The sequence below is a fragment of the Centruroides vittatus genome, unplaced genomic scaffold, assembly GCF_030686945.1.
Source record: "Centruroides vittatus isolate TY-2023 unplaced genomic scaffold, ASM3068694v2 contig_120, whole genome shotgun sequence".
In the NCBI taxonomy this organism is placed as follows: Eukaryota; Metazoa; Arthropoda; class Arachnida; order Scorpiones; family Buthidae; genus Centruroides; species Centruroides vittatus.
The window spans coordinates 2637639-2663538 of record NW_027120768.1 but is presented as its reverse complement, the minus strand read 5'-3'; the positions used below and the strand labels follow the sequence as shown (position 1 = coordinate 2663538).

The 25900-nt window shown below is 31.8% G+C and overlaps 1 protein-coding gene across 2 annotated transcripts; it reads right to left on the bottom strand.

Moving 5' to 3' along the window:
* Positions 1 to 204: 204 nt before the first annotated feature.
* On the bottom strand, positions 205 to 25074 carry Tap42 (immunoglobulin binding protein Tap42). 2 transcript variants are annotated; one of them, XM_067282086.1, is made up of 10 exons: positions 24804 to 25074; positions 24322 to 24451; positions 20873 to 20985; positions 16301 to 16385; positions 13173 to 13400; positions 12979 to 13048; positions 9317 to 9393; positions 7786 to 7928; positions 2587 to 2729; positions 205 to 315 (listed from the first exon to the last, which is right to left on the bottom strand). In XM_067282086.1, the coding sequence occupies exons 2-10, from the start codon at positions 24430 to 24432 to the stop codon at positions 275 to 277; spliced, it is 1011 nt and encodes a 336-aa protein (XP_067138187.1). In that variant the 5' UTR covers positions 24433 to 24451; positions 24804 to 25074; the 3' UTR covers positions 205 to 274. The 2 variants fall into 2 exon arrangements, with proteins under 2 accessions (XP_067138187.1, XP_067138195.1); XM_067282094.1 differs by lacking the exon at positions 24804 to 25074 and having other exon boundaries at positions 20873 to 20980; positions 24318 to 24439.
* Between the last annotated feature and the right edge of the window lie 826 nt (positions 25075 to 25900).

Genomic DNA, 25900 nt, shown 5'->3' with positions numbered 1-25900 from the left:
TATTGTATAAATATCCTATAAATACTCAAAAATGCTGCTTCTGTTTTTAGCTGTCCTTTAATTAATATCTTGGTTAACCAAATTCTGGATCACCCCATGTATTTGTTAGTTTATTAATTCTATGTCACCAAGCCCCTTCTATGTGCAGACGAACCGTATGAGCTCTCGTCTATTCTAGTTTTGTTCCCAAATCAAAATAACCAATAAATATTCAAAGAAGATTTATTTATTTACAATTAAATACAAAAAGTAGTAGAAATATGTTCTCTTTCACTCATCCCATATTCTTTCTGTTTCCACATCCGCGACGATGATCTGAAATACAGAAAATCTCAGTCAGTGAAAACTTATAACTTAGGAAGAAGCAAGGAATTTAATTGGAAATTCCTATCTGAAAGATTTCTTGCCAAATCTTGTATTCATGTAGGCATTGGCAGCAAAGTTAACAAGAAATGCCCAATAGAAAATTCATTAGGAAAATATTCGGAGGTGTACTTCACCCATAACAAATCAATTTTGTGACAGGCAATAAGAAAAACAAATACATAGTGGCCCTATGTATTTAATCATTACAGATACATTACACTAAAGACTCTTTATTATAATGAACATTTACAGGACCAAAAAGAATGTTATAAAGATGTTTTGTGAAAATAGCTTTTAAACAAAGCCTATGTTATTTTTATTTATGAATGTATAATACAAAATGCAAAAAGCAGTATTATTTTGTTATTTTGTTTTTTACAGTTGATTGTAGTAATTGTCTCCATGCATAATCAAATCTTGTGCTAGCTTTGTACCATTTGGGTCTCCTACTGGTGTAAAACTGCTCGAATTTGTACATGTAGACACAGGCCCACCAGCCAGTACCACTCAATTGATGACTCTGTGGCAGATGTCATTTTAGCCATTACGTCACTATTGTCGCTGTTCTCCCTTTCTTGAATCTCGGAAAGTGACTGATGGATTGTTTTTGTATCTTGCCATGTATACTTGATGGGAATATCAGAATCTATGTGACCTAATGGTTTGCAATGATGGTAAATCCTGCTGCATTCGCAAGGCTTTGTGTCATCTCCGTATTGTCCGCAATGACTACTGCAAAATTGCAAGCATTCTTGTTGCTGGAAGAAAATCTGGCTTTGGAAAACAACTGGCAATTGTTGACGACAAAACCCATTTCTGAGCACTCCAACTCCACGAAATTGCCTGGTAGACGTTGACTTGTTCCGTCAGCATTTTGTGCAATGCATCGCAGGACATACATTTGTGACTGTGTGCTTTGTAATCATTTGTCTGTACCCAACTTTGAAATTTTGGACTGTGCGTCAAACCAAGGATCAAAAGAGTGAAGTAACATTTGAGTGAGTTGAAGAATGGTGGTAGAAATATAACTGACATTTTAAAGCTGGATGACTGGATGTGGCACAGTATTGTCAGGAAACATAAGCACTTTGCTGTTTGGCTATTCCAACCACTCAGTCATAAATTTTCTTGTCATCCAGGCCAGTGTTTGATTTGTATTCCATTTCAAATTTTGTAATATCTATATTTGTGACACATCTTGGTTCGGAAGCTTTTCTAATTACTGGGGGTTTTTCATATTTGCCACTTGTACTTCCATATGACAGAACTGTTAATTGTCTGCCTCCCAAATATTGTCTGGAGAATAAACAATTGATAACAGAAGGTAGCTTAGCCTCACACTGTGCCACTGTATTATGATCAACTCCAGATGATTCTCCATAAACAGCTTCAAAGTTTTTCAAGCCATCCATCTGGGGCTTTGAAGTCTGTCGCCGCATTCGAACACAAACTGTAAAGATTTGGCTTATACAAGGATATAAAAATATTTGACTTCCAACTCTGCACAACCATTCTATGATCGCTTTGTCAACAAATTTGCTATTCTCCTCACAACTGCTTCTTGTTTGCTTCTTGTTATTATGATACCAATGGCCAAATAGATCTGGTTTCTCGATGACTTCTGCGGCTTGCATTTTCCCAATCTTTCCACACTTCTCTTAGTTGTGATAATCAATAATTTTCGCCTTGTCTTTTACACGAAGCCCACACACAGATTCTCTTTTCGACATGGAAAAATCATGTATTCTGTCTTCACCATAGATAAAGAATAGACTTGGACAATTGTCAACTTCTTTATGCAGTACTTTCTGTCAAAACAAAATTTTCCTAAATAGACCATACGTTTTTATACTGAATCACAAAAATGTCAGTTACAGGGGTGTTGGTTATGTTTTTTCACTGTATTTACAACTGTACAAAAATTGTTCTATAATCAGTTTATGATTCAAGTGTACTGGTTAAAAAAAAAGACAACTAAGTTTTGGACCACTCTCTACAATTATACACTTGCAATGTGAAAAATTTACCATTAATTAATAAATGCATTATTAATAAAACTGGATAGTGATGCCATTACTAAATGCTGATATCTAAATTACAGATAACTGCATTTATTCTAGTCTGATACCTCACAGACCATATAAATATTTAATTAGATGACAGACTAGAAACAATATCAGATTTAGTATATGATTAATAACATGAAAATTAGAAAGTTACCATCTTTCCAATCGTCCCATTCTCTAGCTTTCTTCAAAGCATTCGAATCATCATGATCAAGTTTTCTTTCCTCCTCCTCTTCCTCCTTTTCTTTTTCTGTTTGTGCTAATTCAGGATTCTCTGCCATTTGCTGAAGACTATTCCTGTTAATTATTAAGATTAAATATTGAAAAACAAGCACAAACAAAAAACATATGTGATAGTAAGTAATAAAATTTGTTTCTTTCTTTGCTTTTTTTTTAAATATTCATCTTAAAAATGTAAGTCTCAGGACTGTGGAGCTTAAGGCTGGGGACACAGATAAATAGAAACTTTAAAATTATATTAAAAAAAAAATATAAATTTTTTATGTATTCAAAAGCTATTGACTACATTCTTTCATATAGCTGATGGGCAAATTTTCATTTTAATTGTCGAATCAAGAAGAAATGTGTTTATATCAAGTTTAGAGAATTTGATTAGACATTTCCTTTCTTGTTTTGCTATCAATTAAATATATACTGGAAATAATTTAATACCTAGAACTAATGATATAAAATTCACAATCTAAATATTGTTTACACTCTAACCAGCAATGCCAACTTAGGGGTTTTCTTCCCTAAATTTAGGAGAAAAATGTAAAATCTGCCCATATTGGTTAGCAGAGTTTCGGTGACAAGTAGGAACTCCCGAAAGACACAACTTTCAACTGTTCTCGCATGAGAAATGCGCAGCAAGTTATGGAGCAGGTCACTTCATCACACAATGCTTTTAACTCAACTGTGCTCACATCCTAAAGTGAAAATTTGTGTTCTTCTGCATTGTCAAAAGACTAATATTTTTTTTTATAAGCATTGCACCCAGAGCAAAGCTATTTAGGGAAATATGTTTAAGTTTTTAGGGAGAACTCTTGTTAGTTTTAGAGGTTTTCATAACAGGCTCTAACCCAGTATAATTGTATTAGTATATTACTTAACTCTTTACCGAGATTTACTGATATTATTTCTAAATAAAAATATTATATTGACTTGAAAACTCTAAAAAACACCTTTACAATTTCATTGCGAAAGCTAAATTGTAGTATAGTATAGAGGTCTGGGGAAGGATTCCTGTGAACATTTTGACAAAATTACAAACAATGCAAAATATATTTACTAGATTATTACTTAATTACAATAAATTATCTTTGGCTAACGGAATTTACAAGGAACATGTTATAGAAGGTCTACGTTATTAATCAAGTAACTCATCAAGTAACAATTATGTTTACGATCGATATGAAAATAGTCTCTGTAACTTATAGTCATCTTAATCCTAATAAATGTACACTTTCACTTGTAATAGATTTAAAAATAACATTTTTTTTGCCAAAATGTAAATTATTCATCAAACAAAAATCAAATATACATTACAAATGACCCCTATTTAATAACATTAAAATCTGGAATCTTCTGAGGGAGGAAAAAGATATTCTAGTCAAACACAAATTGATTTACTACTAAACTGTAGAAAATAAAAATAAATACTATACCATATTTAGCAGATAACACTTATGTAAAGACAAGTTATTGTTAACTTCCCTTTACACAAATGATAATGTTATTTAATTCAAAAGCTTACATCTGTGTCATAGAAGCTAACGGATTTGTGGAATCAGTTCAGATTGCTTTGTGTTTACAATTTGTCATATTATTCTGTATGGCAGTGCTCAAAATATCAATATTATTTTTGTGTATTTCCAATTAATATGAGTGACTAACAAAGTGTATACTAGCAACTGTAATATCACAAATTAGTCAAATGTTAAAATTATTTAATGAACAAGTAGTCTTTGATTAATGTAGTAAATACATTCCTTAAAAACAGTGCATTTAAGCAAACTTCTACACAATGCATAGTAGTGACTTCTTTCAGATCAGTGTTATGTCAAAACATTAGGAAACAGCATAAAATATTTCAATAATTAACTGTTAAAACAAAAACATTAACCGAAAGCATGTTAACTAGTGATGGGATGATTAATCGGACATTTTCTGGGTATCTAAAAGTCTTGTCACGATTTCCGATTCTTAAAAATGATTCTTCCACAATTTATAAAAAAATTATTTATTTATTTCAGTCAAAGATTAGAATTTTTTAAAATTACATTATCAACAATTAAATATTAGTTTACTGGAAATTTTCATGTTGACAAAGCAGAGTTGCAATGCTCCATATGCAAGGTGATGTCTGACATGGCAGATTTTTCTTTTGTGTAGTTAGAGCAATGAGAGATTGCATTTGGTTGATACTAACTGTCCTCATTTTAGAGGAGATTTTAGGGTTGCCATCTGGCCGGCATTAGGCTGGCAATGTTTTGAAAATTTCAAAACAATTTTTAAATGGTTTTTAAAAACATTGTTTTAATTTTCAGTTGCTTTGATTTTAATTTAAAATTAATTTGAATTTATTTTTAGTTTTGATTTTGATGTGAAGGCCAGAGTTTTAATTATTATTTTTAATAATTTTTATTTATTTAATTTTGCCTGCATTTTTTGAGCCCTTAATAACAATTTTTTTATTTAATTGCAACTCTGTTTTCTTTTGCAATGTAACTATAGAAATTGTTTTAGTGTTTCTATAGAAATTGTTTTAATGTTTGATTATCTTTTGTTTCTCACAAAAGATAATCAAATTTAAATTTATTTTAATTTTTTAGTAATTTCATTTTGTTTCATAAATTTGTCTGCTTTTTAAAAGTTTTAATTATAAATGAGTTAACAACGATTGAAGAACTATTGGGCTATCTACTTTTGAATTGAGGTCAATGGTTGGCAAAACAATTTAAAATGTAGACAAAATTATTGTGAAATTTTAAGCTCTTTCGTAAAGGTTGGGAGAAATTATTATTTCCCTTCTCTCCCCGATTTCCTTTTTTTTTCTCCCTAGTCAAGAAGGCAACCTGTCTCGCTCCAAGTTGTGCACCGCTTCCCAAGCGATAATACCAAACATGACCTCTTTACCCTTTCCAATACGTTTTAAATGCCAGAGACAATTCTCCCCTCTTGACTGGGTGTCATTTGTTCATTCCTACCTCGTTGTACCAATTAGCATGAGACTAAATCTGGTACCTGACCGAGGGTAAGGAGATGGTCACCTTAACGGTGGAGTCTGAACCAAATACACCCACATACTTCCTATTTTCGCCGATTTCATTGCTGATAAAACCGATCTGACGGAACAATTATTACTAAGGTTGCAAGACAAATCTTGACCTTAAGTTGCCTCCACTCATTTACTTCAAATGTTTTGATAGTTTTATCAATTTTATGAGGAAAAATGAGTACAATACCGGATAGGCAAAGTAATAAATTTGAAGAACAGTTCGATTTCTGACAATTAACATAAACAACCCTCAGACTAAATGAACTTAACACATGTTGCACCATAAATTGCGTCAGACTAAACTCTCCGAAAAACGCATATAAAAAGGGGTTGTACCCGAGCCTCCGGGTGATCTTCAGAGGAAACCCTCGGGCAAAAGACTCCATTAGATCCACCAGCCAACTATTCGATTGTCTGGACCCTGATTGTCGAAAGTTACGGGGTAAATTACTTGGAAAATTCTCTCTCTCTCTCTCTCTATTGGTTAATTTATAAGATAAGCTACCTGCTACGAGAAGCCTGAAAGTCTCTAAGCCATGGCAAAAGATGCAAATCCTCGCCGGAGGCCTCATTAACATCCTCCCGAGACGTTGAGGTATCTTAATTGTCGTGCCAATAGGAATTACTTAGATTATGTATAACTTCTTTTTATATTTTGTTTTTATATTTCTTGTAATCGTGTAATGTTCATTAAAAATCTTATCCTATACAAGTTGTCATCCTTGAGTATGGCTGACACCTTATTACGACCTCACCAACCCTCCCCACTACTCTAATGCCCTCCCATGACCAACCTGACACGAGCTGCCGATAAGAAGGGTCAAGCTTGCCGCTTTACCCCCTCGGTTCTCACATTATATTTTAATTGAAAAATATAAAAAAATTATTTTTAATATTCAGTATATTTAATTATAATGATAAAATGACTTTTCTCATTTTAATTATGAAAGTTTGTTATGATTCACAGATGATGCTGTAATGTGTAAAATTTTCAAATGCAATTCGTGCAATTACGAGTAAATATACTGGTTCGCAGTAAGTTTAATGCCATTTTGAGTTTTAAAACTTAGTTTATCAAGACGAGTCGGTCTAGACATTTGCAGCTAGAGGGAATAAATTCAAAAATTGGTTAATTCATTAAACATGAGGGAATAGTTTGTTGAATAAAAGGAAATCAGCTGTAATTTCTTTGAGGGTAGCATCACAATATTAACTTTATCCAAAATAAGATTACAAATTTATTTTGTAGTACACAATAAAAGTGTGTATATACATATAAATGGAGATTTTCATGTTTCTTTCAAAACATTGATTCTGGATTTCCCAATCGTTTTTCCATTCTTAAGCTTGATGTTTATTAATTAATGAATGTAATGTGCTTGTAATGTAAATTGTTAATTTTTCTAAACTAAAATAAACTTTAGAAAGTATTGAAAAGATCAGAATCAGAAAAATTTTTGGTATTGTCCTAATTTCATTAATGAAAATAAAGACCTATTTTTATGCTTTTTATCCTTTTTATTCCAGTCCAGGAACCACAAAAACAGCCAGCGACTTGAAGTAAAACTTTTAAAAATAACAGACGAATACAATCAAAACCTTCCACACAATTTAAAATGATCTTGACATACAATTAGGTAAATAATTCTAGGCTGCCAAAAAATCCACCAGAGGACTCTCAGCTTAAATGTGATTATGTAGCATGAATGCTGTTGTGAAGAATTTTAACAGTTTTTAATATTTGTAGCTGTCATAGCCTATAAAAAAGGGTCGACGTCCAGATCATTTTTAATTGTGTGTAAGTTTTTTGATTGTATTCGTCTGTTATTTTTAGAAGTTTTACTTCAAGCCAGCTGTTTTTGTGGTTCCTGGACTGGAATAAAAAGGATAAAAATAAGCAAAAAGGACTCAAACTTTGTTTGTATAGTTTTAATTTTCATTAATGAAATTAGTCAATATAATCCTGGGCTTCTATGTACAATTTGGTATTGTCCCATTACTAATGTTAATCAAGGACTACCTACATATTACACTAAATATTTTAAAATATGAAGATTGTTACTCAATAAAACTTACTTGGACGAGGGCATATTTTGACCTCCTTCACCATATTTCTGATCATAGAATTCATCAACGGTCATTATAGGAATGCTCGGATAGCCGAGTCCAAACACCTTCTTCTGTAATTCATTTCTTGTGATGATGACAGGTTTCAAAGGCTGTAGATAAAAATATATTTTAGAAAGCTTTGGTAGTATGCAGAATTTATTCAGATTTTATTAATATTTGTATAAGTTAGAATGCAACCGACAAAAAATTAAACAAATAAATCATTCTCTTATCTCTCAGCAACAAATGTTAATCATGACAAAAGTTTTTACAAAAAAGAATTTAGATCATTTTTATAAATAAATAAATGCAATTGCATCCACATACAAAAGTAAAATGATTCCTGTTTGTTATTCAAATAATTTAAAATGTTTTTAACTATTAAAATTGTTTTTCAATTGTTGAATTTCTGGGAAGTATTCAGCGACAAACAATTAGATTTCCATCATTTACCTCAATAGTAAGATTCTTAATGATTGCCATTATATAAAAATAATCAAACTTAGATCCAAAAGAAGAGGTTTGAAATATTGATAAGATTTTTAAGTATCAAACCTGCCCTACATGACATGGATAGTCAAATATCCGAGCAATCTGGTTTTCGTTGTTGCAAATAAGTGGCTACTTTTGGTAAGTGTTTGGCAGTTTTCCTGATGGACATTAATTACTAAGAGGAGAAAAGTGCCAAAGGAAAACATTTGATTCTATTTTCTAACTATTTAAAAATGGCTTGGTTAAAAAGTGCAGAGGAGTAAAGAGCTTTTACTCTGTATTACGGGTTACAAAAATTCACTTGATGTTCTTTATGAAAATGTAAATAATTTAGGTTTTTTAAAGACCATATTTTATAAACAAATAAAAATATGTGTAATTCTTTAAATTTCAGAATTTATATTTTAATTTACATAGCAAAGAATTTCTGTTTTTCTTGTATTTTATTACGAATTTATTATTTTTACTTGTACTTTTATATTTCAGTCCTGACTATATAAAAATTATAAAATATTTCAAATAATATATCTTATAGTTAAAAATCCTTTCAAATTTCAATCATGTATTTGGTTTGACTGAAAAAGTTTCCCAATACTGAAAAATACTGGCACTATTGATTTTGCAGGAATTCTAGTAACAAAATACCAAAAGTTGTCTTGTATTGGGCTTTAGAAGATGAAAAGTAACAGTTGTCAAAAGTATTAAATAAATTAAAACACTACATCTTTCTTCTAGAAGCCTTAAATATGTTATTTATAGGAAATGTTCACAAACATGTTGAGACTATCATGTGGTACCAACTCACTTGGGGAGACCATTCACTGAATGAGCTGGTGACTTGTAACACTCCCAACACATTCGTTACTGCTTGCGTAACTCAAGGCTACAACTCTCCATGGCCAGACAAGAGATCCCTACCCCTAAAAGCATGCCCGGATGGCCAAGCAGTTAAGGCAACCATCATGTCATCATAAAAACACAAGTGAAACAAATAAGAAATATTTACCTTCTTAGAAACTTCTTCTGTAACTTTAGATTTTTGATCTTTTAATAATGGCATTTGTTTCAAGATAAGTTTTTCATCTAGTTAAAAATCAAAAAAAAAAAAAAAAAAAAAAAAACAGTGTGTGTACATTTTATTTTTTAAATTATTTAGAAATAAATTTTGCATATTAAATTTAATTAAATTGAAATCAATCACTGATGCTTTTTCTCAATTTCATTATTATGAGTGAAAACAGAAAAATAAATAAATAAATTTTATACATTTTAGTAGTAAATTCATTTGCGAAATTCAAACTAAGTAGAATTCTAAAGAAAGTCTTGCTCATGAGAAAAGCAATCAAATCATCATTTCAAATGATATTATATTTGATAAATGTAATTAAGGAGTAATAACAGAAATCGTGCTGCTAAATAATCATTTAATGCAGTGATTCCCAAACTTTTTTGATTCTCGGCACCGTTGCTAAATCCAGATTTTTCCAAATTCTAACAAGTACAATCTGCAAAATAGTGAAATGGCCAATAGTTTTTTTTAAATTAAAGAGTAAGGACATTAAGTAAAAAATAAATAAATAATGTATTTAAGATAACAGAAAATGTAATTGAACAAATTCAATTAATTATAATTAGTGGAATAAATGAGCCTATTAATCACTGCACATTTTCTCAAATCTTGGAATCAAACTGAACACAGCCACCCTCATTTCCTTTTCCACATTGATTTTCGTGAAATGCTTATTTTTTTATCACAGATACTCAGCTTTGCACAAATAAGAAATCACAAATGGAATTAAGATTCTCTGAGCTTTACCATGCAAAAGAGATATTCATCTTTTACTGATATCAAAAATTCAGTTAATTCCATGCTGCAAAATTTTGTTTTCGACGTATTGTCGCAAGACAACTTAATAAGACACTCCTCTTCTGCAGCAGTAAATTCAGATAGAGCACTGGCATTAAATGAATCTTGAATCCATGAAAATTTATCAATATTATCATTTTGAAAATATTTCTCAAACTAGGTGATAAGCTGTGATAAGTGTTCTTCAAAAATAGATTTCATATCTCAAGAGAAATAAATTCCATTGGAGGTCAAAAACTGTTGCAACAAGAAGAATTTTTTTTTTCCTCTGTCTTCATTTATTTTTCTTTTCCATAGTTTTAATTTTTTTATAAAAGGTGAAATTTTCTCAATTGACTTTAAAAGATGCATGTTGCTTCCCTGCAGGGAGAGATTCAGAGTATTCAGCTTTTCAAAAATATCATAAAAGTATGTTAGTTTTACTAAAAACTCTTCATTCACAAAATTTTTGGCATATTTGTGGTCTTTCTCTTTAAGAGAAATATAAATTTCCTGTTGGAGTTTAAACGTACAAGACAAAACATTACCTTGAGAGAGCCATCGCTCTTTTGCGGTAATGTTTTATACTTTCTCAATGTGATGTAGTACAACAAAGATGTGTGATCGGATCCCATATCCTCATATAGTTTTCTGAAAAATCTTGCCTTTAATGGCTGAGTTTTTATAAAGTTTACTACATTTACTACATATTCTAAGACCTGGTTCAATGCAGGACTCAGATATTTTGATGCAGGTGCTAACCTGTGAATAATGCAATGGGTCCACAGTGCATTGGGGTTTTTGCTTCGATAAAGTTCTTACAATCCTCCATAACACCCAGACATAGAACAAGCACCATCAGTACAGATACCAATGCATTTGGTCCATTCCAAATTATTTTCGGAAATAAAAATACGAGTATCAAGGATCTCGAACAAGTCATGAGCCTTAGTACCAGCAGTGATACTTTTACAAAAGAGAAGATCTTCTACAATATTATTCTACCTATAAACTGTACATAGCAAATCAAGAGAGCATCATTATTATTATCTGTGGCTTCATTAAACTGCAACCCAAATTCCTTCCATTCTATTTTTTCAATTAACTGAACATTGGAGGTCCTTTGCTGTGTGCTGTATTCTGCAACTGATGGTGCTATTGGACAAAGGCACTTTTCAAAGCTACTTCCCAGAAGACTCACTGATCATAATCTTCACCATATCTACAGCAGCTTATAGAATGAGTTTTTCTGCAATGGTATGAAGCTTTTTACATTTTGTGATTGTATGTGCCACCTTTATTACCAAGTTAATGATTTGCACCAGGTCTGCTAGATGTCCCATCATATCACATTAAAATGAAAGTGGAAATAAAATTATAAACATTTTATAATATTTCATGGAGCCCCTATGAGGAAGCTGCAGCTCCCTAAGGCTCCACAACACACACTTTGAGAACCGCTGATTTAATGTTTAAGCAAATCTGATGTAATAAAGCAATAAAATTATTCTATTTATTAACTAATAATTGTTTAAAAATTATTTTTCTAATATTTTGTTTACTAAAAATACACATATCTCTCATACAACACAGTTTTGCTCTAATACGATTTAAAAATTGGGAATATCCCACGTACAGCACGACCTTCGGTTTTGCTCCAACATGATTTTGGAAATCCTCTATACAAAATTTCACAACTTTTAAGTGTTATTAAATTTACTTTTTTAATCCATAGGTAAATAATCATTTGTAAAAATTATGAATGAAATACACAGTATTTTGGTACTGCAACAATTCAGTATTCAAGTACAAATTCTGAGAAAAAAAAGTTAAGAAGAAAATTGGTCGCTACCTGACTGAACAAATGCAACCTGCTATAACAAATTATTGATTAATAACATATTTTTATTTTGCCATTCATAGAAAATTATGATAAAAATAAAAAAAATGACGATGTGGCTGATATTTCTGATCAAGATTAACAAAAAAGCTCAGATAACCAATAATACTTTGAAAAAAGAAAATGCCCTTGTTTAACTAAAATTAATATTAACAGTACTTTTAATTGTGCATGTTAGTTAATTATTGAAAATATAAACATCTTACGAAACCCAATACATTACAATAAAGCTACAACTGTAGTATAACATCAGGCTATGTATCAGCTATAATAATTATAAGTTACCGATAAATTTGACCCTAGAGAGAGGCATTAGGCTCCATCTCGTATTAAATTTAATAATTATAATTTAATTAATAATTTTAGATAGATTAAACTGGAAGAAAAGAATCGGCCTGGAGCAAAATTCAAACCCACAACTCCCGCTTGCCGTGCAGACGCATTGCCAATTACACTACCCAGTCCTCCTCTTTAAGTATATTTAACATTATGATATAACCATGAGATCAGACTGGAGGACCATGTAGAAAATTTGAGTAACGAATTTAAGGAAATACCAAGTTACAGAGTTTTCAAAATAATATTAAGAATTTATCTTGTCATGGCATTGTTAATCAACTTTCGGTTTAATTTTTGTTGTTTTTTTCCCCTCCTTGTTTTTGGTTTGTTTGTAGACACTTGAAAAAGGGCAAATGGCCATATTGTCTTTTCTTTTAAAAATTAAGAAAACAACAACAAAAACAATAATTATTATAATAATAATAAAACTGAACAGTTGGGCAATTTTTGTACTTCACAATAATTCATGTACCAATACTTAAATTAGCTGGACCTTAAATCACAATATCAAAATTATCCTAAAAAAATAATCTCTCTGTAAAATTAAAAGTATTTAAGTTTGCATAAATCTAAAAGTACTTACTATAAATACTTGTCAATTCTTCTAAAGATGTGTCTATCCATTTTTTAATCAAGAGTAAATAGTATTCCCTCTAAAAATATGAAATTATTTGTTAATTTTAAACATTTGAAACAACAAACAATTTAAACAAATAATTTAAAGAAATTCTATTTATATAAAGATATATTTTACTTAGTATTTCTGAAAATGCTTACCTTAATTTCTTCATCTACATTTAATTGCTCCATAGACACTCTCAAATTATCGATTTTCTTTTCCATTTCTTTCTGAAGCTTGTAGCGAGCAATTTTTTCCTGTCGTTTTAACAGAGCATATTCGATGTCGTTATTTGATAAGTCATTGGAGAATTCTGATGAATCGGGAATTATTACATCTGTTATGCCATATTCTTTGCATCGTTTCAAGAAATCTTTGAAATATATCTGTTTAATGAAGTATTGAGTATTATAAGTTTTTAAAAAACATATTATAGTTACAAATTCATTACAAGCATTATAAAATAATTGTTTCATAGATTAAATTAATCTAATTTTTCACACAAAATGTAATATAACAAATACTGTATATTCTGGCATATAAGATGACCCCCGACTTTTACAGTTAGAATATAGAGTTTGGGATATACTCTCCCTATAAGACAACACCCAGCGTATAAGATGACCCCCAACTTTTGGGAAGATTTTCCTGGGTTAAAAAGTCATCTTATATGCTGGAATATACGGTATATATAGATGTACTAGTACATATATTTTCTTTGCATTGTTCATTATTATATAAATCAAAATCATCGTTTATATATCATCTACACATTAGAAAACTAACTCAAACAAAACAACAAGTATATTAAAATGTGTGGCTACAAAATTATAGATACTTCTGCTAAATTAGAACTGTTTCTGTGCAATCAAAAACTTTCTACTCATACATAAAAAAAACTATCTTAACGTTTTTCAAGCTGCACATCTAATGGACTTCTCTGCCTTTCTTTAAATATTTAGCTGTAAGAAATTACATTAAAAAAGAAAGATTTGTGATGTCTTCATTATATATCAAAATCTAGATTACAAAACAAAGGATAATCTACAATGTTTAATGTGATTCTTGACTGGTTCATTTTCCTGAGATCCTATTTAATTTTAAAGAAAAATGTTATCTATGCCAAAACTTAGAAAAACATCTGCAAACCACTCTAAACCTTCTGAGTAATTTCTACAACCTAGCAATTTATTTTCCCTTACAATGTTTGCTAACAGAACAAAAATACAACTGTAATATTGGAAACAGAAACAAAGAAAAGAGGTCTCTGAGGTTGCAAGACAGTGTTTTGATTTATAGTTACACTAGCAGATAGGCCCAGCATTGCTTGGGCAAAAGTAACAATAGTGAAGATTAAGATTATTACATTATAGTCAACCTTACCCGTTTTCACAGAATGCAAGAATTGGATCCCCCTGTTTCCAGACTAATTAGAGAATTTTTAGATGGATCTAAAAATATGTTCATTTTCCCATAAAAACAAAAAAACTGCATCTGCATCTTGCACGTCGCTTTCTCTTAATTCCATTGTTGACACTTCCATTGTTGAAGGAAGTGTTAAGTCCTAATCCTGTCCCTCTCCCCCATCGGGAGGAATTTCAAAAAATCTCTTCTTAGTGTGCGTTCTCGTGACGTACCCTGTGTACCAAATTTCAACTTTCAATTCCTAACCGTTTGAGCTCTGCACTGATTATTATTATTACTATTATTATCAACTCATCTCGATTATATATATAGATTTAATTACTTACGTTATTTGTTTTCCATTTTTGTTTCAGTTTTTTTGTATTTTGGAGGTCATGTTAGAACTCGACTGCTATGTCAACACTTCCCATACCTGTTTGAGCCTTATTTGCATAATTTCATATGAACATTAGAAGACTAAAAGAAAATCTCACTGATTTAATATTTTAGTTGTATTTATAAATACAGGAATAAATCCTAAGTAATTTTTGAAGTGGACGTTGGTTGAGGCAATTAATCAAACTTATTTCTTGTAAGTTTATGTGGTATGCAAATCATCAATGTAGAGAAGAACATTGGGTACATCCCAGTATAAATCAGTCTCAGCCAAAATTGATGCACCAATGAACTGTTTAATAAGCTTTCACCAGAACATCTGGCAAAACTAACAAGACAGCAAAAGCAAACAACACTATATTGGCATTTGTTATTTTGTCAAAATAACTTTGGGTCAATACAGACGAGTAGTAAAAATGATGTTAATATAACTGTGGAAATGGCCATATCCATGATCTGACATGTGTGATGCCCAAGTAGTTACTGCATCGATGACTTCATCAGTGAATATTAGAACACATTTTGTGGTTCACCAATACACTGTTTGATGTCATACCAGAATGTGCCATTTTCAAACTAACACAGAAAACTACCCTTTGATTCTGCTTGTCAGTATATCTGTTGAAGGGTAAGCTGTTGAGCTAATTAAGGGTTTTTCTTTTGTAAACCTGATTAAAAAAAATAACTTAAGTGTTTAAGATTTTGAATAATTGTAATTTGTATTTTTACTAATGACTGATTTTATTGCTGTAATTAATGAGTTGAAATTGTAACATTTGAGTTTTTGTAATAGTTTTTACAATTGTAATTTAATAAAGTTCAATTTTTCAATGAGCAATTATTATGACATTGTCACAATGCTGGGCTGCAATTTTTAATCATGCTCTCTACCACAAATTAGCACTGTAGTATCTTTCCCCCATACATAATACTTTTCCTTTAACAATAGAGTCATGCCAGTCATCTATTAACTGCTCTCAGGGGAAAAGTTTTGAATTGAAATAATGTGACTTCCGATTTGCTTCAGAAGTTCATATATAGTTAGTTGAGGCCTCTCACCTGTAAGGTTTTCATATCTGGTCTCAGATTTCATCTGTTTAATTCCATTCTTGAGATTAAGGAAAGACAGTGGGAATTTATAGGTCTATAATTTTTGAAATTGCAGCCCAACAAACTCTGGTGCAATGTTTCTGTTTATCTCAAATTTGGACTTTGCTTGTCTAATTAAAAAATATTACTACTAGCTTAATGCTGCTGACTAATTGAATGGGTCTTTCATTATAAGTAAAAGCATTTCTGATGATGAATCATAACTAAATTCATCCCTCCGTGTATAAACAAACTCTATAGTAATGCCACAGTTTGTTTCTTAATCAGATTAAAACTGTTATAGACTATACTAGTTCCTGGTCACACCTTGTGACTACCCATAATATCAAATACATAACAAAAGAATGAAATGTTTCAAATTTAATTTTTAACTTACCTCAGAAATATCCAATATTTCATTACGATTAGCACATGTATATTTTGTGACCACGCTTCCCAAAAGAGCTGGTAATAATAAATATCTAGAAGAAAATTAATCATTAATTGATATAATTTTACACATTTATATTAAGATTTCAAAACATAAAAGGTGAATATCCATGTACATTGTGAATTCTTACCTTTCTGGCCATCACTAAAACTAAAATGGTTCAAATATCAGAAAGGAAATTTTTAATAAACAAGCGTTTTTATGCAGAAAGTTTTATCTTGAATCCAGATAAGTTTAAAGTTGATTAAAAAAAGTATGAATAAATAATTTAGGATTATAGAAGCTAATACAAATACCCTTGCTCAAAATCAGTAAACTGTCCTTGAAAATCAGACATTCTGCAGGAAAACATTAACCAGAAGCATATTTTCCATTATTTTAAATAGAGAAAAAGTTATACTGTATTACGTTAATCTAAAATACCCAATTAATTTCCAAAAATGTCACTAAAGCAAAATACATTGCATATATATAAGTTACAAGCTATCATATTAAGATATAAAATGCTTAATACAACATTTTCTGATTACCAAACTTAATATAATTGTTAACTAGTTTAAATAATGATGCACAACTGGCTAATTGAGACTGCTTTCTTACAACTTGCACCACTTGACGTGCATTAGACGTCCAAACCCGAGATAACTCGGGCAAAATTTTATAGCGTTACAAAAAAACGGTACTTTGGGACCCGAAAAAAATTTTTTGATCTTTGGAATGTTTTCTAAGTCTCCAAATTTTTTGAAAAATTTTTACCCGCGCGAAAAAATTTTATTGCGATTTTAATTAACCTTTAATGACGCGCAATTAACGCTTAATTGTTTTTTTATGGGATTTTTTTATGGAACTTCATTCATCCTTCTAAACTTCTAGTGCGTCGATTTTACTTCGGTAAAGTTATTTAAAGCTATTTTCTGATGTCAAAAACAACATCCAATAGTTTTTTAATTTTTTTAATTAATAGATTTTTTTATAATTACGTTTAATTAAGTCGGGGGGGTCGGAAATATCAATTAAAATCGTAATTAAAAAAAAATATTTAGAAATATACCACCATCTAGTATTCACCCTACTTTTTACCCTTCTCCTCCCGAGAGTTTCATGAGAATGTCCCGCGAAAGACGACACCAGCTGTTCTCAAGGTCATCCAGCTGTGTAAACAATGACTCATCAGTGTCAGATTTCGCGGATAGGCGAGAAAAAGGAAATTGTACTTTGAAGCTTTTTCTTCAAAATTAACACATTTCTTTCGTTTTTTTTTCGTTTTTATTATTTTTTAATTATTTTTAATTATTCTTAATCATTAATTTCAATTTGATACGGGGAAAATTCGGGAAACAAGGAGTTTTAAACAAACACCTTAATGTTCGCTGAGAAATTTATTAATTTAACTAACGTTTTCGGCTTATTCAATAAGCCATCTTCAGGTTTTAACTTTCGAACAAGAAACAATATCGTTCTATTAAAAGAATACAATAGTTTGAAAAAATTCAAATCATTAGTAACGGACAAAAAATAAAACAAAGAGGATGAACATGGTAATAAAAATAAATAAATAAACATAAATAAATAAAAATGGTAATATAAATAAATAAATATACAAAAATATATAAAAACAAAAAAAGAAAAAAAGGAAGAACGTGGTAATATAAATAAATATACAATAAAATCGTAAAAGATACAACAAATGTAAGGTAAAAACGTTTTACTCGTGCCCATATATACTACTATCTATCCTAACCAGAAATACTTCCCCATAGAGCTCACGTGTCTCTTATAAATTTTTAACTGCATATTTCCAAGCAGAAGGAAGACCTTCTGCGTCCCTTGCGTTAATACATTTATCTCTTAGTTTGCTTCTGTAAATTTCTATCTTTTCAGCCGCTCTTGCCAAAGTTGGGGAGTGTACCTGCTTTATGATTTTCGCCTCATTCCAATGTACTAAGGATCCCTCCGCCTGCCCCATCTGGGCTAATACCGTTGTGTTGGAACCTTTTCTAATATCATATTTATGTTCCTTGATCCTTATTCCTAGGTTTCTAGTAGTAACCCCTACATAATCTTTATTAATACCTAATAGCTGGTTCTCGTAGGGAATCTTATACACACCCGCCTTATCTTCTTTTTTAACTAACCCTTTATCGTTTCTAAGTATTTTATACAAATTCGGAGCTCTTTTCAAGATCACCCTTGTATCCTTAGTTCTTGCTATTTCTTTCATAATCCCTCCCAGATACTTATTGTATGTAAATTTCGTGTATCTGTAAGGCCCGTGCCTGGTGTCCTTATCATTACTGGCCTCAAATTTTCTAATAATTCCCTCAATGACTTTCCTCCTATAACCTAATGTTCCTGCTATCTGTATAATTCTTTCTATCTCTGTATCCCGGTCTATCACATTTTCACAGTATATAAAGGCCCTTCTAACCAATGCTCTAAATGCTGCTAACTTATATTTATAAGGGTCATTAGAGCTTGCAGGGATATAAGGGATATAAGCTTTCGGGGCTCCTCTGCGAGCTTGTGATTAGTAAAGTAGAAGAAAAGGTTTTGCGGGGCTTCGAAAGGGATATAGTATTCTACAAGAGATATGTAGACGACGTTTTTATAATATGGAGGAACAATCGAGTAATTGCTAACTTTGTAGATAGAATTAACGAGAACGAAGAGGGCCTTAACCTGAAGCTAGAGCAGAAAAGCTCCAGGATAGTACATTTCTTAGACATTAATGTTATATTTAACAAAGGGCATATATCCACCGGCGTTTTCATTAAACCTACACATAGCCCACTATATATCCCTGCAAGCTCTAATGACCCTTATAAATATAAGTTAGCAGCATTTAGAGCATTGGTTAGAAGGGCCTTTATATACTGTGAAAATGTGATAGACCGGGATACAGAGATAGAAAGAATTATACAGATAGCAGGAACATTAGGTTATAGGAGGAAAGTCATTGAGGGAATTATTAGAAAATTTGAGGCCAGTAATGATAAGGACACCAGGCACGGGCCTTACAGATACACGAAATTTACATACAATAAGTATCTGGGAGGGATTATGAAAGAAATAGCAAGAACTAAGGATACAAGGGTGATCTTGAAAAGAGCTCCGAATTTGTATAAAATACTTAGAAACGATAAAGGGTTAGTTAAAAAAGAAGATAAGGCGGGTGTGTATAAGATTCCCTACGAGAACCAGCTATTAGGTATTAATAAAGATTATGTAGGGGTTACTACTAGAAACCTAGGAATAAGGATCAAGGAACATAAATATGATATTAGAAAAGGTTCCAACACAACGGTATTAGCCCAGATGGGGCAGGCGGAGGGATCCTTAGTACATTGGAATGAGGCGAAAATCATAAAGCAGGTACACTCCCCAACTTTGGCAAGAGCGGCTGAAAAGATAGAAATTTACAGAAGCAAACTAAGAGATAAATGTATTAACGCAAGGGACGCAGAAGGTCTTCCTTCTGCTTGGAAATATGCAGTTAAAAATTTATAAGAGACACGTGAGCTCTATGGGGAAGTATTTCTGGTTAGGATAGATAGTAGTATATATGGGCACGAGTAAAACGTTTTTACCTTACATTTGTTGTATCTTTTACGATTTTATTGTATATTTATTTATATTACCACGTTCTTCCTTTTTTTCTTTTTTTGTTTTTATATATTTTTGTATATTTATTTATTTATATTACCATTTTTATTTATTTATGTTTATTTATTTATTTTTATTACCATGTTCATCCTCTTTGTTTTATTTTTTGTCCGTTACTAATGATTTGAATTTTTTCAAACTATTGTATTCTTTTAATAGAACGATATTGTTTCTTGTTCGAAAGTTAAAACCTGAAGATGGCTTATTGAATAAGCCGAAAACGTTAGTTAAATTAATAAATTTCTCAGCGAACATTAAGGTGTTTGTTTAAGTTTTTTGTAGACTGCTTTCTTACAAATTGCTCCACTTCATCATTTAAGAAAATTTTTTAACGTTCGTGAATATTTCTGTAAAATACAATAGAACAAGTCTCTGCAGAAATACACAAATAAACTTGTTTTCTTTAAGAGGGAATTTTAAAAAAGTGATAAAATTTGTTGATGCTATCAGGGAAATAAATATTTAATGTTTATAGTCACCAAGTAATAAAAGCAAGTGTAGTTTTCTAATCTGTTCAACATTTTTATAAGTTAACCCAAGCATCATTGGATACGTTAGCTATCAAATACCATAGTTGCCAGTGCAAAGACACTCTTTTCCCAAAAATTACTGTCGAAAAGTGGGGTGCATCTTACATGCTGGCAAAAATATATAATTTTTGTTTTTCTTAAAATCACTTTGGAAAATGGGTGTATCTTATATACAGGCAAATATGGTATGTAATTTGAAACTCAAGCTTCTCATCTTTTAAAATATTTGCTCATTTTTATTGTTATTAGAAGTAGATACTTTTAGCTTTTGGCCTTGTATGTTTTTGTAAATAAAGTAAAATATTTATTTTAATAAAGAACTTACTTAATATCAGCTGTAGGAATTTCTTCAATGTCTTCATTTTTACTAAATATTCCTATTTGATTCACCATGTGTGTAGCTTCTTCTAATAAATTTTTAATTTCGTTTAAGCTATTCTAGAAAAATAAAATCAATATATATATATAATTTTTTTTTTATATTGATTTATAAAATAAAGTATGATTGATTGATTATGAAACTTTTTTAGTGGAATTAATTTGCTAAAAAACTCAAATTACCATGCATCTATTCATCTAAATAATGGATCATTTATCAAAAAACAATTTTCTACTGATGAATAAATTAAGTTATTTAACATCCTTTAGCATTTAAAATAGTAAAAATAAAATTAAAACTTGTGGAAGTTTGCATGAGATTTAATGCTCTTCTGAAAGTTCACGAGATAAGTCTTAAATCTTGTGCAAACTTCTGAAAGAGGAGATAAACTTTAACTCCATTTTTTAACAATAAAATGAAAGTTACTTCGAGATAAATGCCAATTCTTGAGCAAATTTCAAACTCTTCTTTAAAGAAAACTATTACAACAAAGTCGGTCCACATTCTATTAAGCATTTTAATTCTTACAAACAACAGATAAATATTTGCTATTTGTAGGCCTATCAATTATACAGGGTCTTCCAAAATGAATGACACCATTCTAGATTACTATAATTATACAGTAACCACTTGCACTTAGATAGAGTAACCACTTGCACTTCATTTGCCATCCACATTTCAAGTGTCTTATTGTCTATTATCTCTAGCAGGTGCTGTCAACGAAAATGGCAACTCTGCAACAGAGAAGGCATTTTGTATTCTGCAGTTTGCAAAGTTGGAATCATTCATCATTGTGCAACATGAAATTCGCAGACATTTTCAAATTGATCCACCATGCAAGACAATATTCTTTAGTGATATCAGCATTACACAAGTATGTTGGGCTTTTGATTTTATTCTCACTTTCCTCTGACATTCTGGGTCTTCCCAGATTTTCCCCTTGCAAGTGCATCATTTCTCCTGAAACTGTCAATACACCAAAGAATGTGTCTTACATAATGGACCACTTTAAAATTGTGTGAAATTCATATTGCACAATGACAAGCAATTCCAACTTTGCAAACTGCATGTCACGTGATAAAACACACGTTTGCTCCGCCCATTCGCCATTTTTGTGGTAGTTTTCGCTCGCTTAGCTTGCACGTAGTCTGTTATTCGACGTCTTTTTTTAGTTTAAACGTACAAAAATACTGCAGTTCTATTATCATGGATTAAGTTAAAAAAAGATTCTTTTCTTGCAAGCTATTCTAGCAGTCTAACAGGACGAGATGCAGCTCTGTACGAAGAGAAAATTTCGTTATGTCAAGGCGATCCATACGAAGCCAGTTTATCAGACTTCGTCGTATATCAAGAGTTGTGGCCGAAAGTAGAATTTGGTGACATTATAAACTATTTGGTTTTTACAAACAAATTTCTACACCCTGTCACAAATGAAAGCTTATAAATCTTTAGAGGCCCATAACTATTTAACAAGTGGCTGGGTTTCTCCTGATATAAAAGTAAAAGTAATTAATAACAGCGAAGTAATATTGCTTGGAAAGATATGTTTTCTTTTGTTTGTTTAAACTCGTGTTTTTACGTATTTCTTAAGTAAGAATTTTTGTCTGAAAGTAAAAGTCTAATTAAAAACAGCCGTGGAAATTTTTTAATTCAAATTGTTCAGTACCTTTATTTTCTAGTTGAAACTAGCATATAATAAGTCTACTTGCTTTTCGTTTTAACGTGTAATGTTTATAAGTTTGCACTAGCTAAAGCCTGAAATTACGTTAGTTATTCGTTTATAAATGCATTATACCTAACTAAATTAATATAAGCAAATCAGTAAACTCTTTTAGGTTTTAAAATATAACTTAGTGTTTATTAACGTAAATATTGAAATGAAATGTTTCTGACAAACTCTTGTATTGATATTCACTTTATTCGTAACGAAATTTTTCCGGTTAATTCTCGAGAGCCATGCAGTTTGCCTTCGTCGTGAAAGCTCCTCAGTTTGAGATCCTTGATGACAAATAATGCCGGGAATTTTAAAAAAATGACGTTCCTTTGTTCTTGAGTGAACTAGCATTACACCCAATTACACAACAAATCACCAATAGTGATATTCGCGACGAAAAAAAACAAACACAAGAACTCCAGTTAAAACGCACGTGAACACACACACAAAACGTAAACAAGTCACAAACAGTCACAAAGATGGCGCTGGACAATTGCGCATGCTCATGACGTCACTCGTGATGTCGACATGAAACCTCTTCTATTGCACAATGACAAGCAATTCCAACTTTACAAACTGCAGAACACAAAATGCCCTCTCTGTTGCAGAGTTTCATGTTTGTTTTTGGTATTGTAGTGGAGATAGACAAGACGTTTGAATACAGATGGGATAAGAAACTGGGACGATCACTCTATCAATTCTAGTAACAAAAAATTAGTAAGGAAAAAATGTTGATATTAAAACTTTTAAAACTTTGAAGTTTTGAAAATCATGTTTCAAAATTTCACAGATTTATAAAGGCAAAGATTTAATATCCCTAAGAATTCTGAGAACTATGCAACATACGCCATGCGGTGACTTAATTAATATGTACCCGGTAATATTTTCATTCTTTTTCTTGCTTTCCCTCATCTTTAATGGAATCAGACATCATCACGACAAAGATAAACACAACAAATTTACAAGATGTTGAAAATTTGTCATTGGAGGCAAATATCTTGGCAAGGATCACAATTAAAGGTATGGTTCCTTTGACTTTTTGGTTATCTAGGAGACCTAAAAGTTTAAAGCCCAAACTCTTCATTTGGAACCAAAATTTTACAGTGTCTCACTAGGGCCACACAATTTTTGACATTTGGGGCAACGTAGAAGGTCAAATATTATACTCTCTCCCGTCTCTTATAAAACCTAAACCTAACCGACCACTCAAGCTCGTTGGTTTCGTCCAGAAAGTAGACCAAGGTAAACTTTGCCAGACCAGTTCAACGGATCCCACATTGACAATGAAACACACAGTGCTGCTCACCACAACTGGCGTAGATACCAAAATGGCGAGAAGCGACACGATTGACGCCAAGCCAGCCCACCACTGCACACCCGAGAACCCCCAACTAATACAATGCTTACGTAGTTTTTCGTGGCGGACAACCCCTCTGGGGCCCCGGCCGCCCGAAGGGAGTCAATTAGGTACAATTGTAAGTAAATGGTGGTACAATTACACTTCTGAACGAGACGGTTCGTGGTAAAAACTGATCTCTGGAGGCGAATATCTGGCGAAGGGTCACGTGTACGGGGGGTCAATAACCTGGGGATGAAAAATCCCTCATTCGGACTTCACATCTTAATTTTATAATTAACCGATCGAATAATCAATATTTTTCAATTATTAAGCGATACTTACTTGATATTGCTTCGAACCGGTGGGATCACGACTCGATTCTAGATGAGAAATGAAGGAGAAAGCCTTGTCGAACGCTTCGGACAGTCGAATCGATTCTTCTCCGACATCCATTTTCTCGTTCGAAAGACCTCTGCCGGATAGATTTGTTTTAATTGTTTAAAATCTAGAAATAAAAGCTTCGTAACGAGTTATCGTTATGAAAATATGAAAAATATTCGGTAAAATAATACCTGTGATATTAATATATTAATATTAATATTCTTAACCGACAAATGGCCGAGGCGTTGAATCGGACTACCGCTCTAGGGGATTCGGGTTCGCATCCGAACGGATCAATAACCCCCAGAAATATTTCGGGGGTGATTCGTTCGGATACATCGTACCCGGTTGCTTCAACGTGGGCCTGGCCGAGCCCAGAGCCAGGAAATTTTAAATTCGATAAATTTGTAAAATTTTTAAAAATATTTAAATTTGACGGTTACTCTTCGGGTTTAAACAACTTTGAAAAATCATCACTTTCAATAATTTTAATAAGTGAATTAAATTTTTCCTTTAAACTGCAAATTTTTCTCTATGACGTTTCCAAGTAATTTCAAATTGATCAATTTCGTTCTACAAATTGTTCAGATATAATTCAGATTCATATTCTAATGTTAACTCTGAATCTTCTTCCATATTTTCAATATGTTTTAATTCCTGGTCCTCGCAAGTTTCCTCTTTTAATTCATTTATATGACAATCTCCAATTTGAAATTTTTCCTTTAATTCTTCCATTCTGTGCACGTTTTTTCGAACTCTTGGTCAATTTATTCTTTTATTCGAACGTTTTTTTTTTTTTTTTTTTTTGTAACTCTTTCCGCCCTGTGGGCACTAAGAGGGCCTCTTATAGCAAGCCCATTATGGGTTCGGCCAGGTCCACAATGGGGCGGCCGGGTGGTGAGGGACGGGGACCGACCACCCCCCGAAAAATTCCTGGGATTTTTCGACCCGTCCGGATTCGATCCCGGGTCCCCCAGGGCGGCAGGCTGCTAACCTTGACCGCTCGGCCATCCGGCCGCTTTATTCGAACGTTGCAATATCTTTATTTGAATTTATTTTATAATTATTTAAATCGATTTATTTGAATTTACAAATTTAATCAAATTTGAGTAAACAATTTTATTATTATTAATTAAATAATTAAGTCGAATTTATTGTTGGGCTACACTTTGGCTACTTGGGTTAACCTGCAGAAGTCGCGTTAAAAAAACGAATGAGGATACTGGCGAATTGCCCCCCCCCCAAAAAAAAATGGATACTTATTATTCTATCAGAGACAGTATACGTAGCATACATAATAATAATAATAATTATTATTTAATAGTACGGTAATTATTATTATTAATATTTAATAGCGGTCAAGGTGGCATCCTACCGCTCTGGGGATCCGGGATCGAATTCGGATGATGAATCCGAGGTGGTCCCCCCGGATAATTCGGGCCTCGTCCTTCACCAGCCGGCCGCCCCATAGTGGGCCTAGCCGAATCCATAATGGGCTTGTTAAAAAGAGGTTCTCTTAGTGCCCATAGGAAACTCTAGG

Coding starts and splice junctions, on each gene's coding strand:
- Tap42 (XM_067282086.1), bottom strand. CDS start 24,432: ATGGATGTCGGAGAAGAATCGATTCGACTGTCCGAAGCGTTCGACAAG. Junction 20,986..24,321: donor CCGGTTCGAAGCAATATCAA/GTAAGTATCGCT, acceptor TTATTTTTCTAG/AATAGCTTAAACGAAATTAA. Junction 7,929..9,316: donor CAGAAGAAGTTTCTAAGAAG/GTAAATATTTCT, acceptor TTTTATCTACAG/CCTTTGAAACCTGTCATCAT.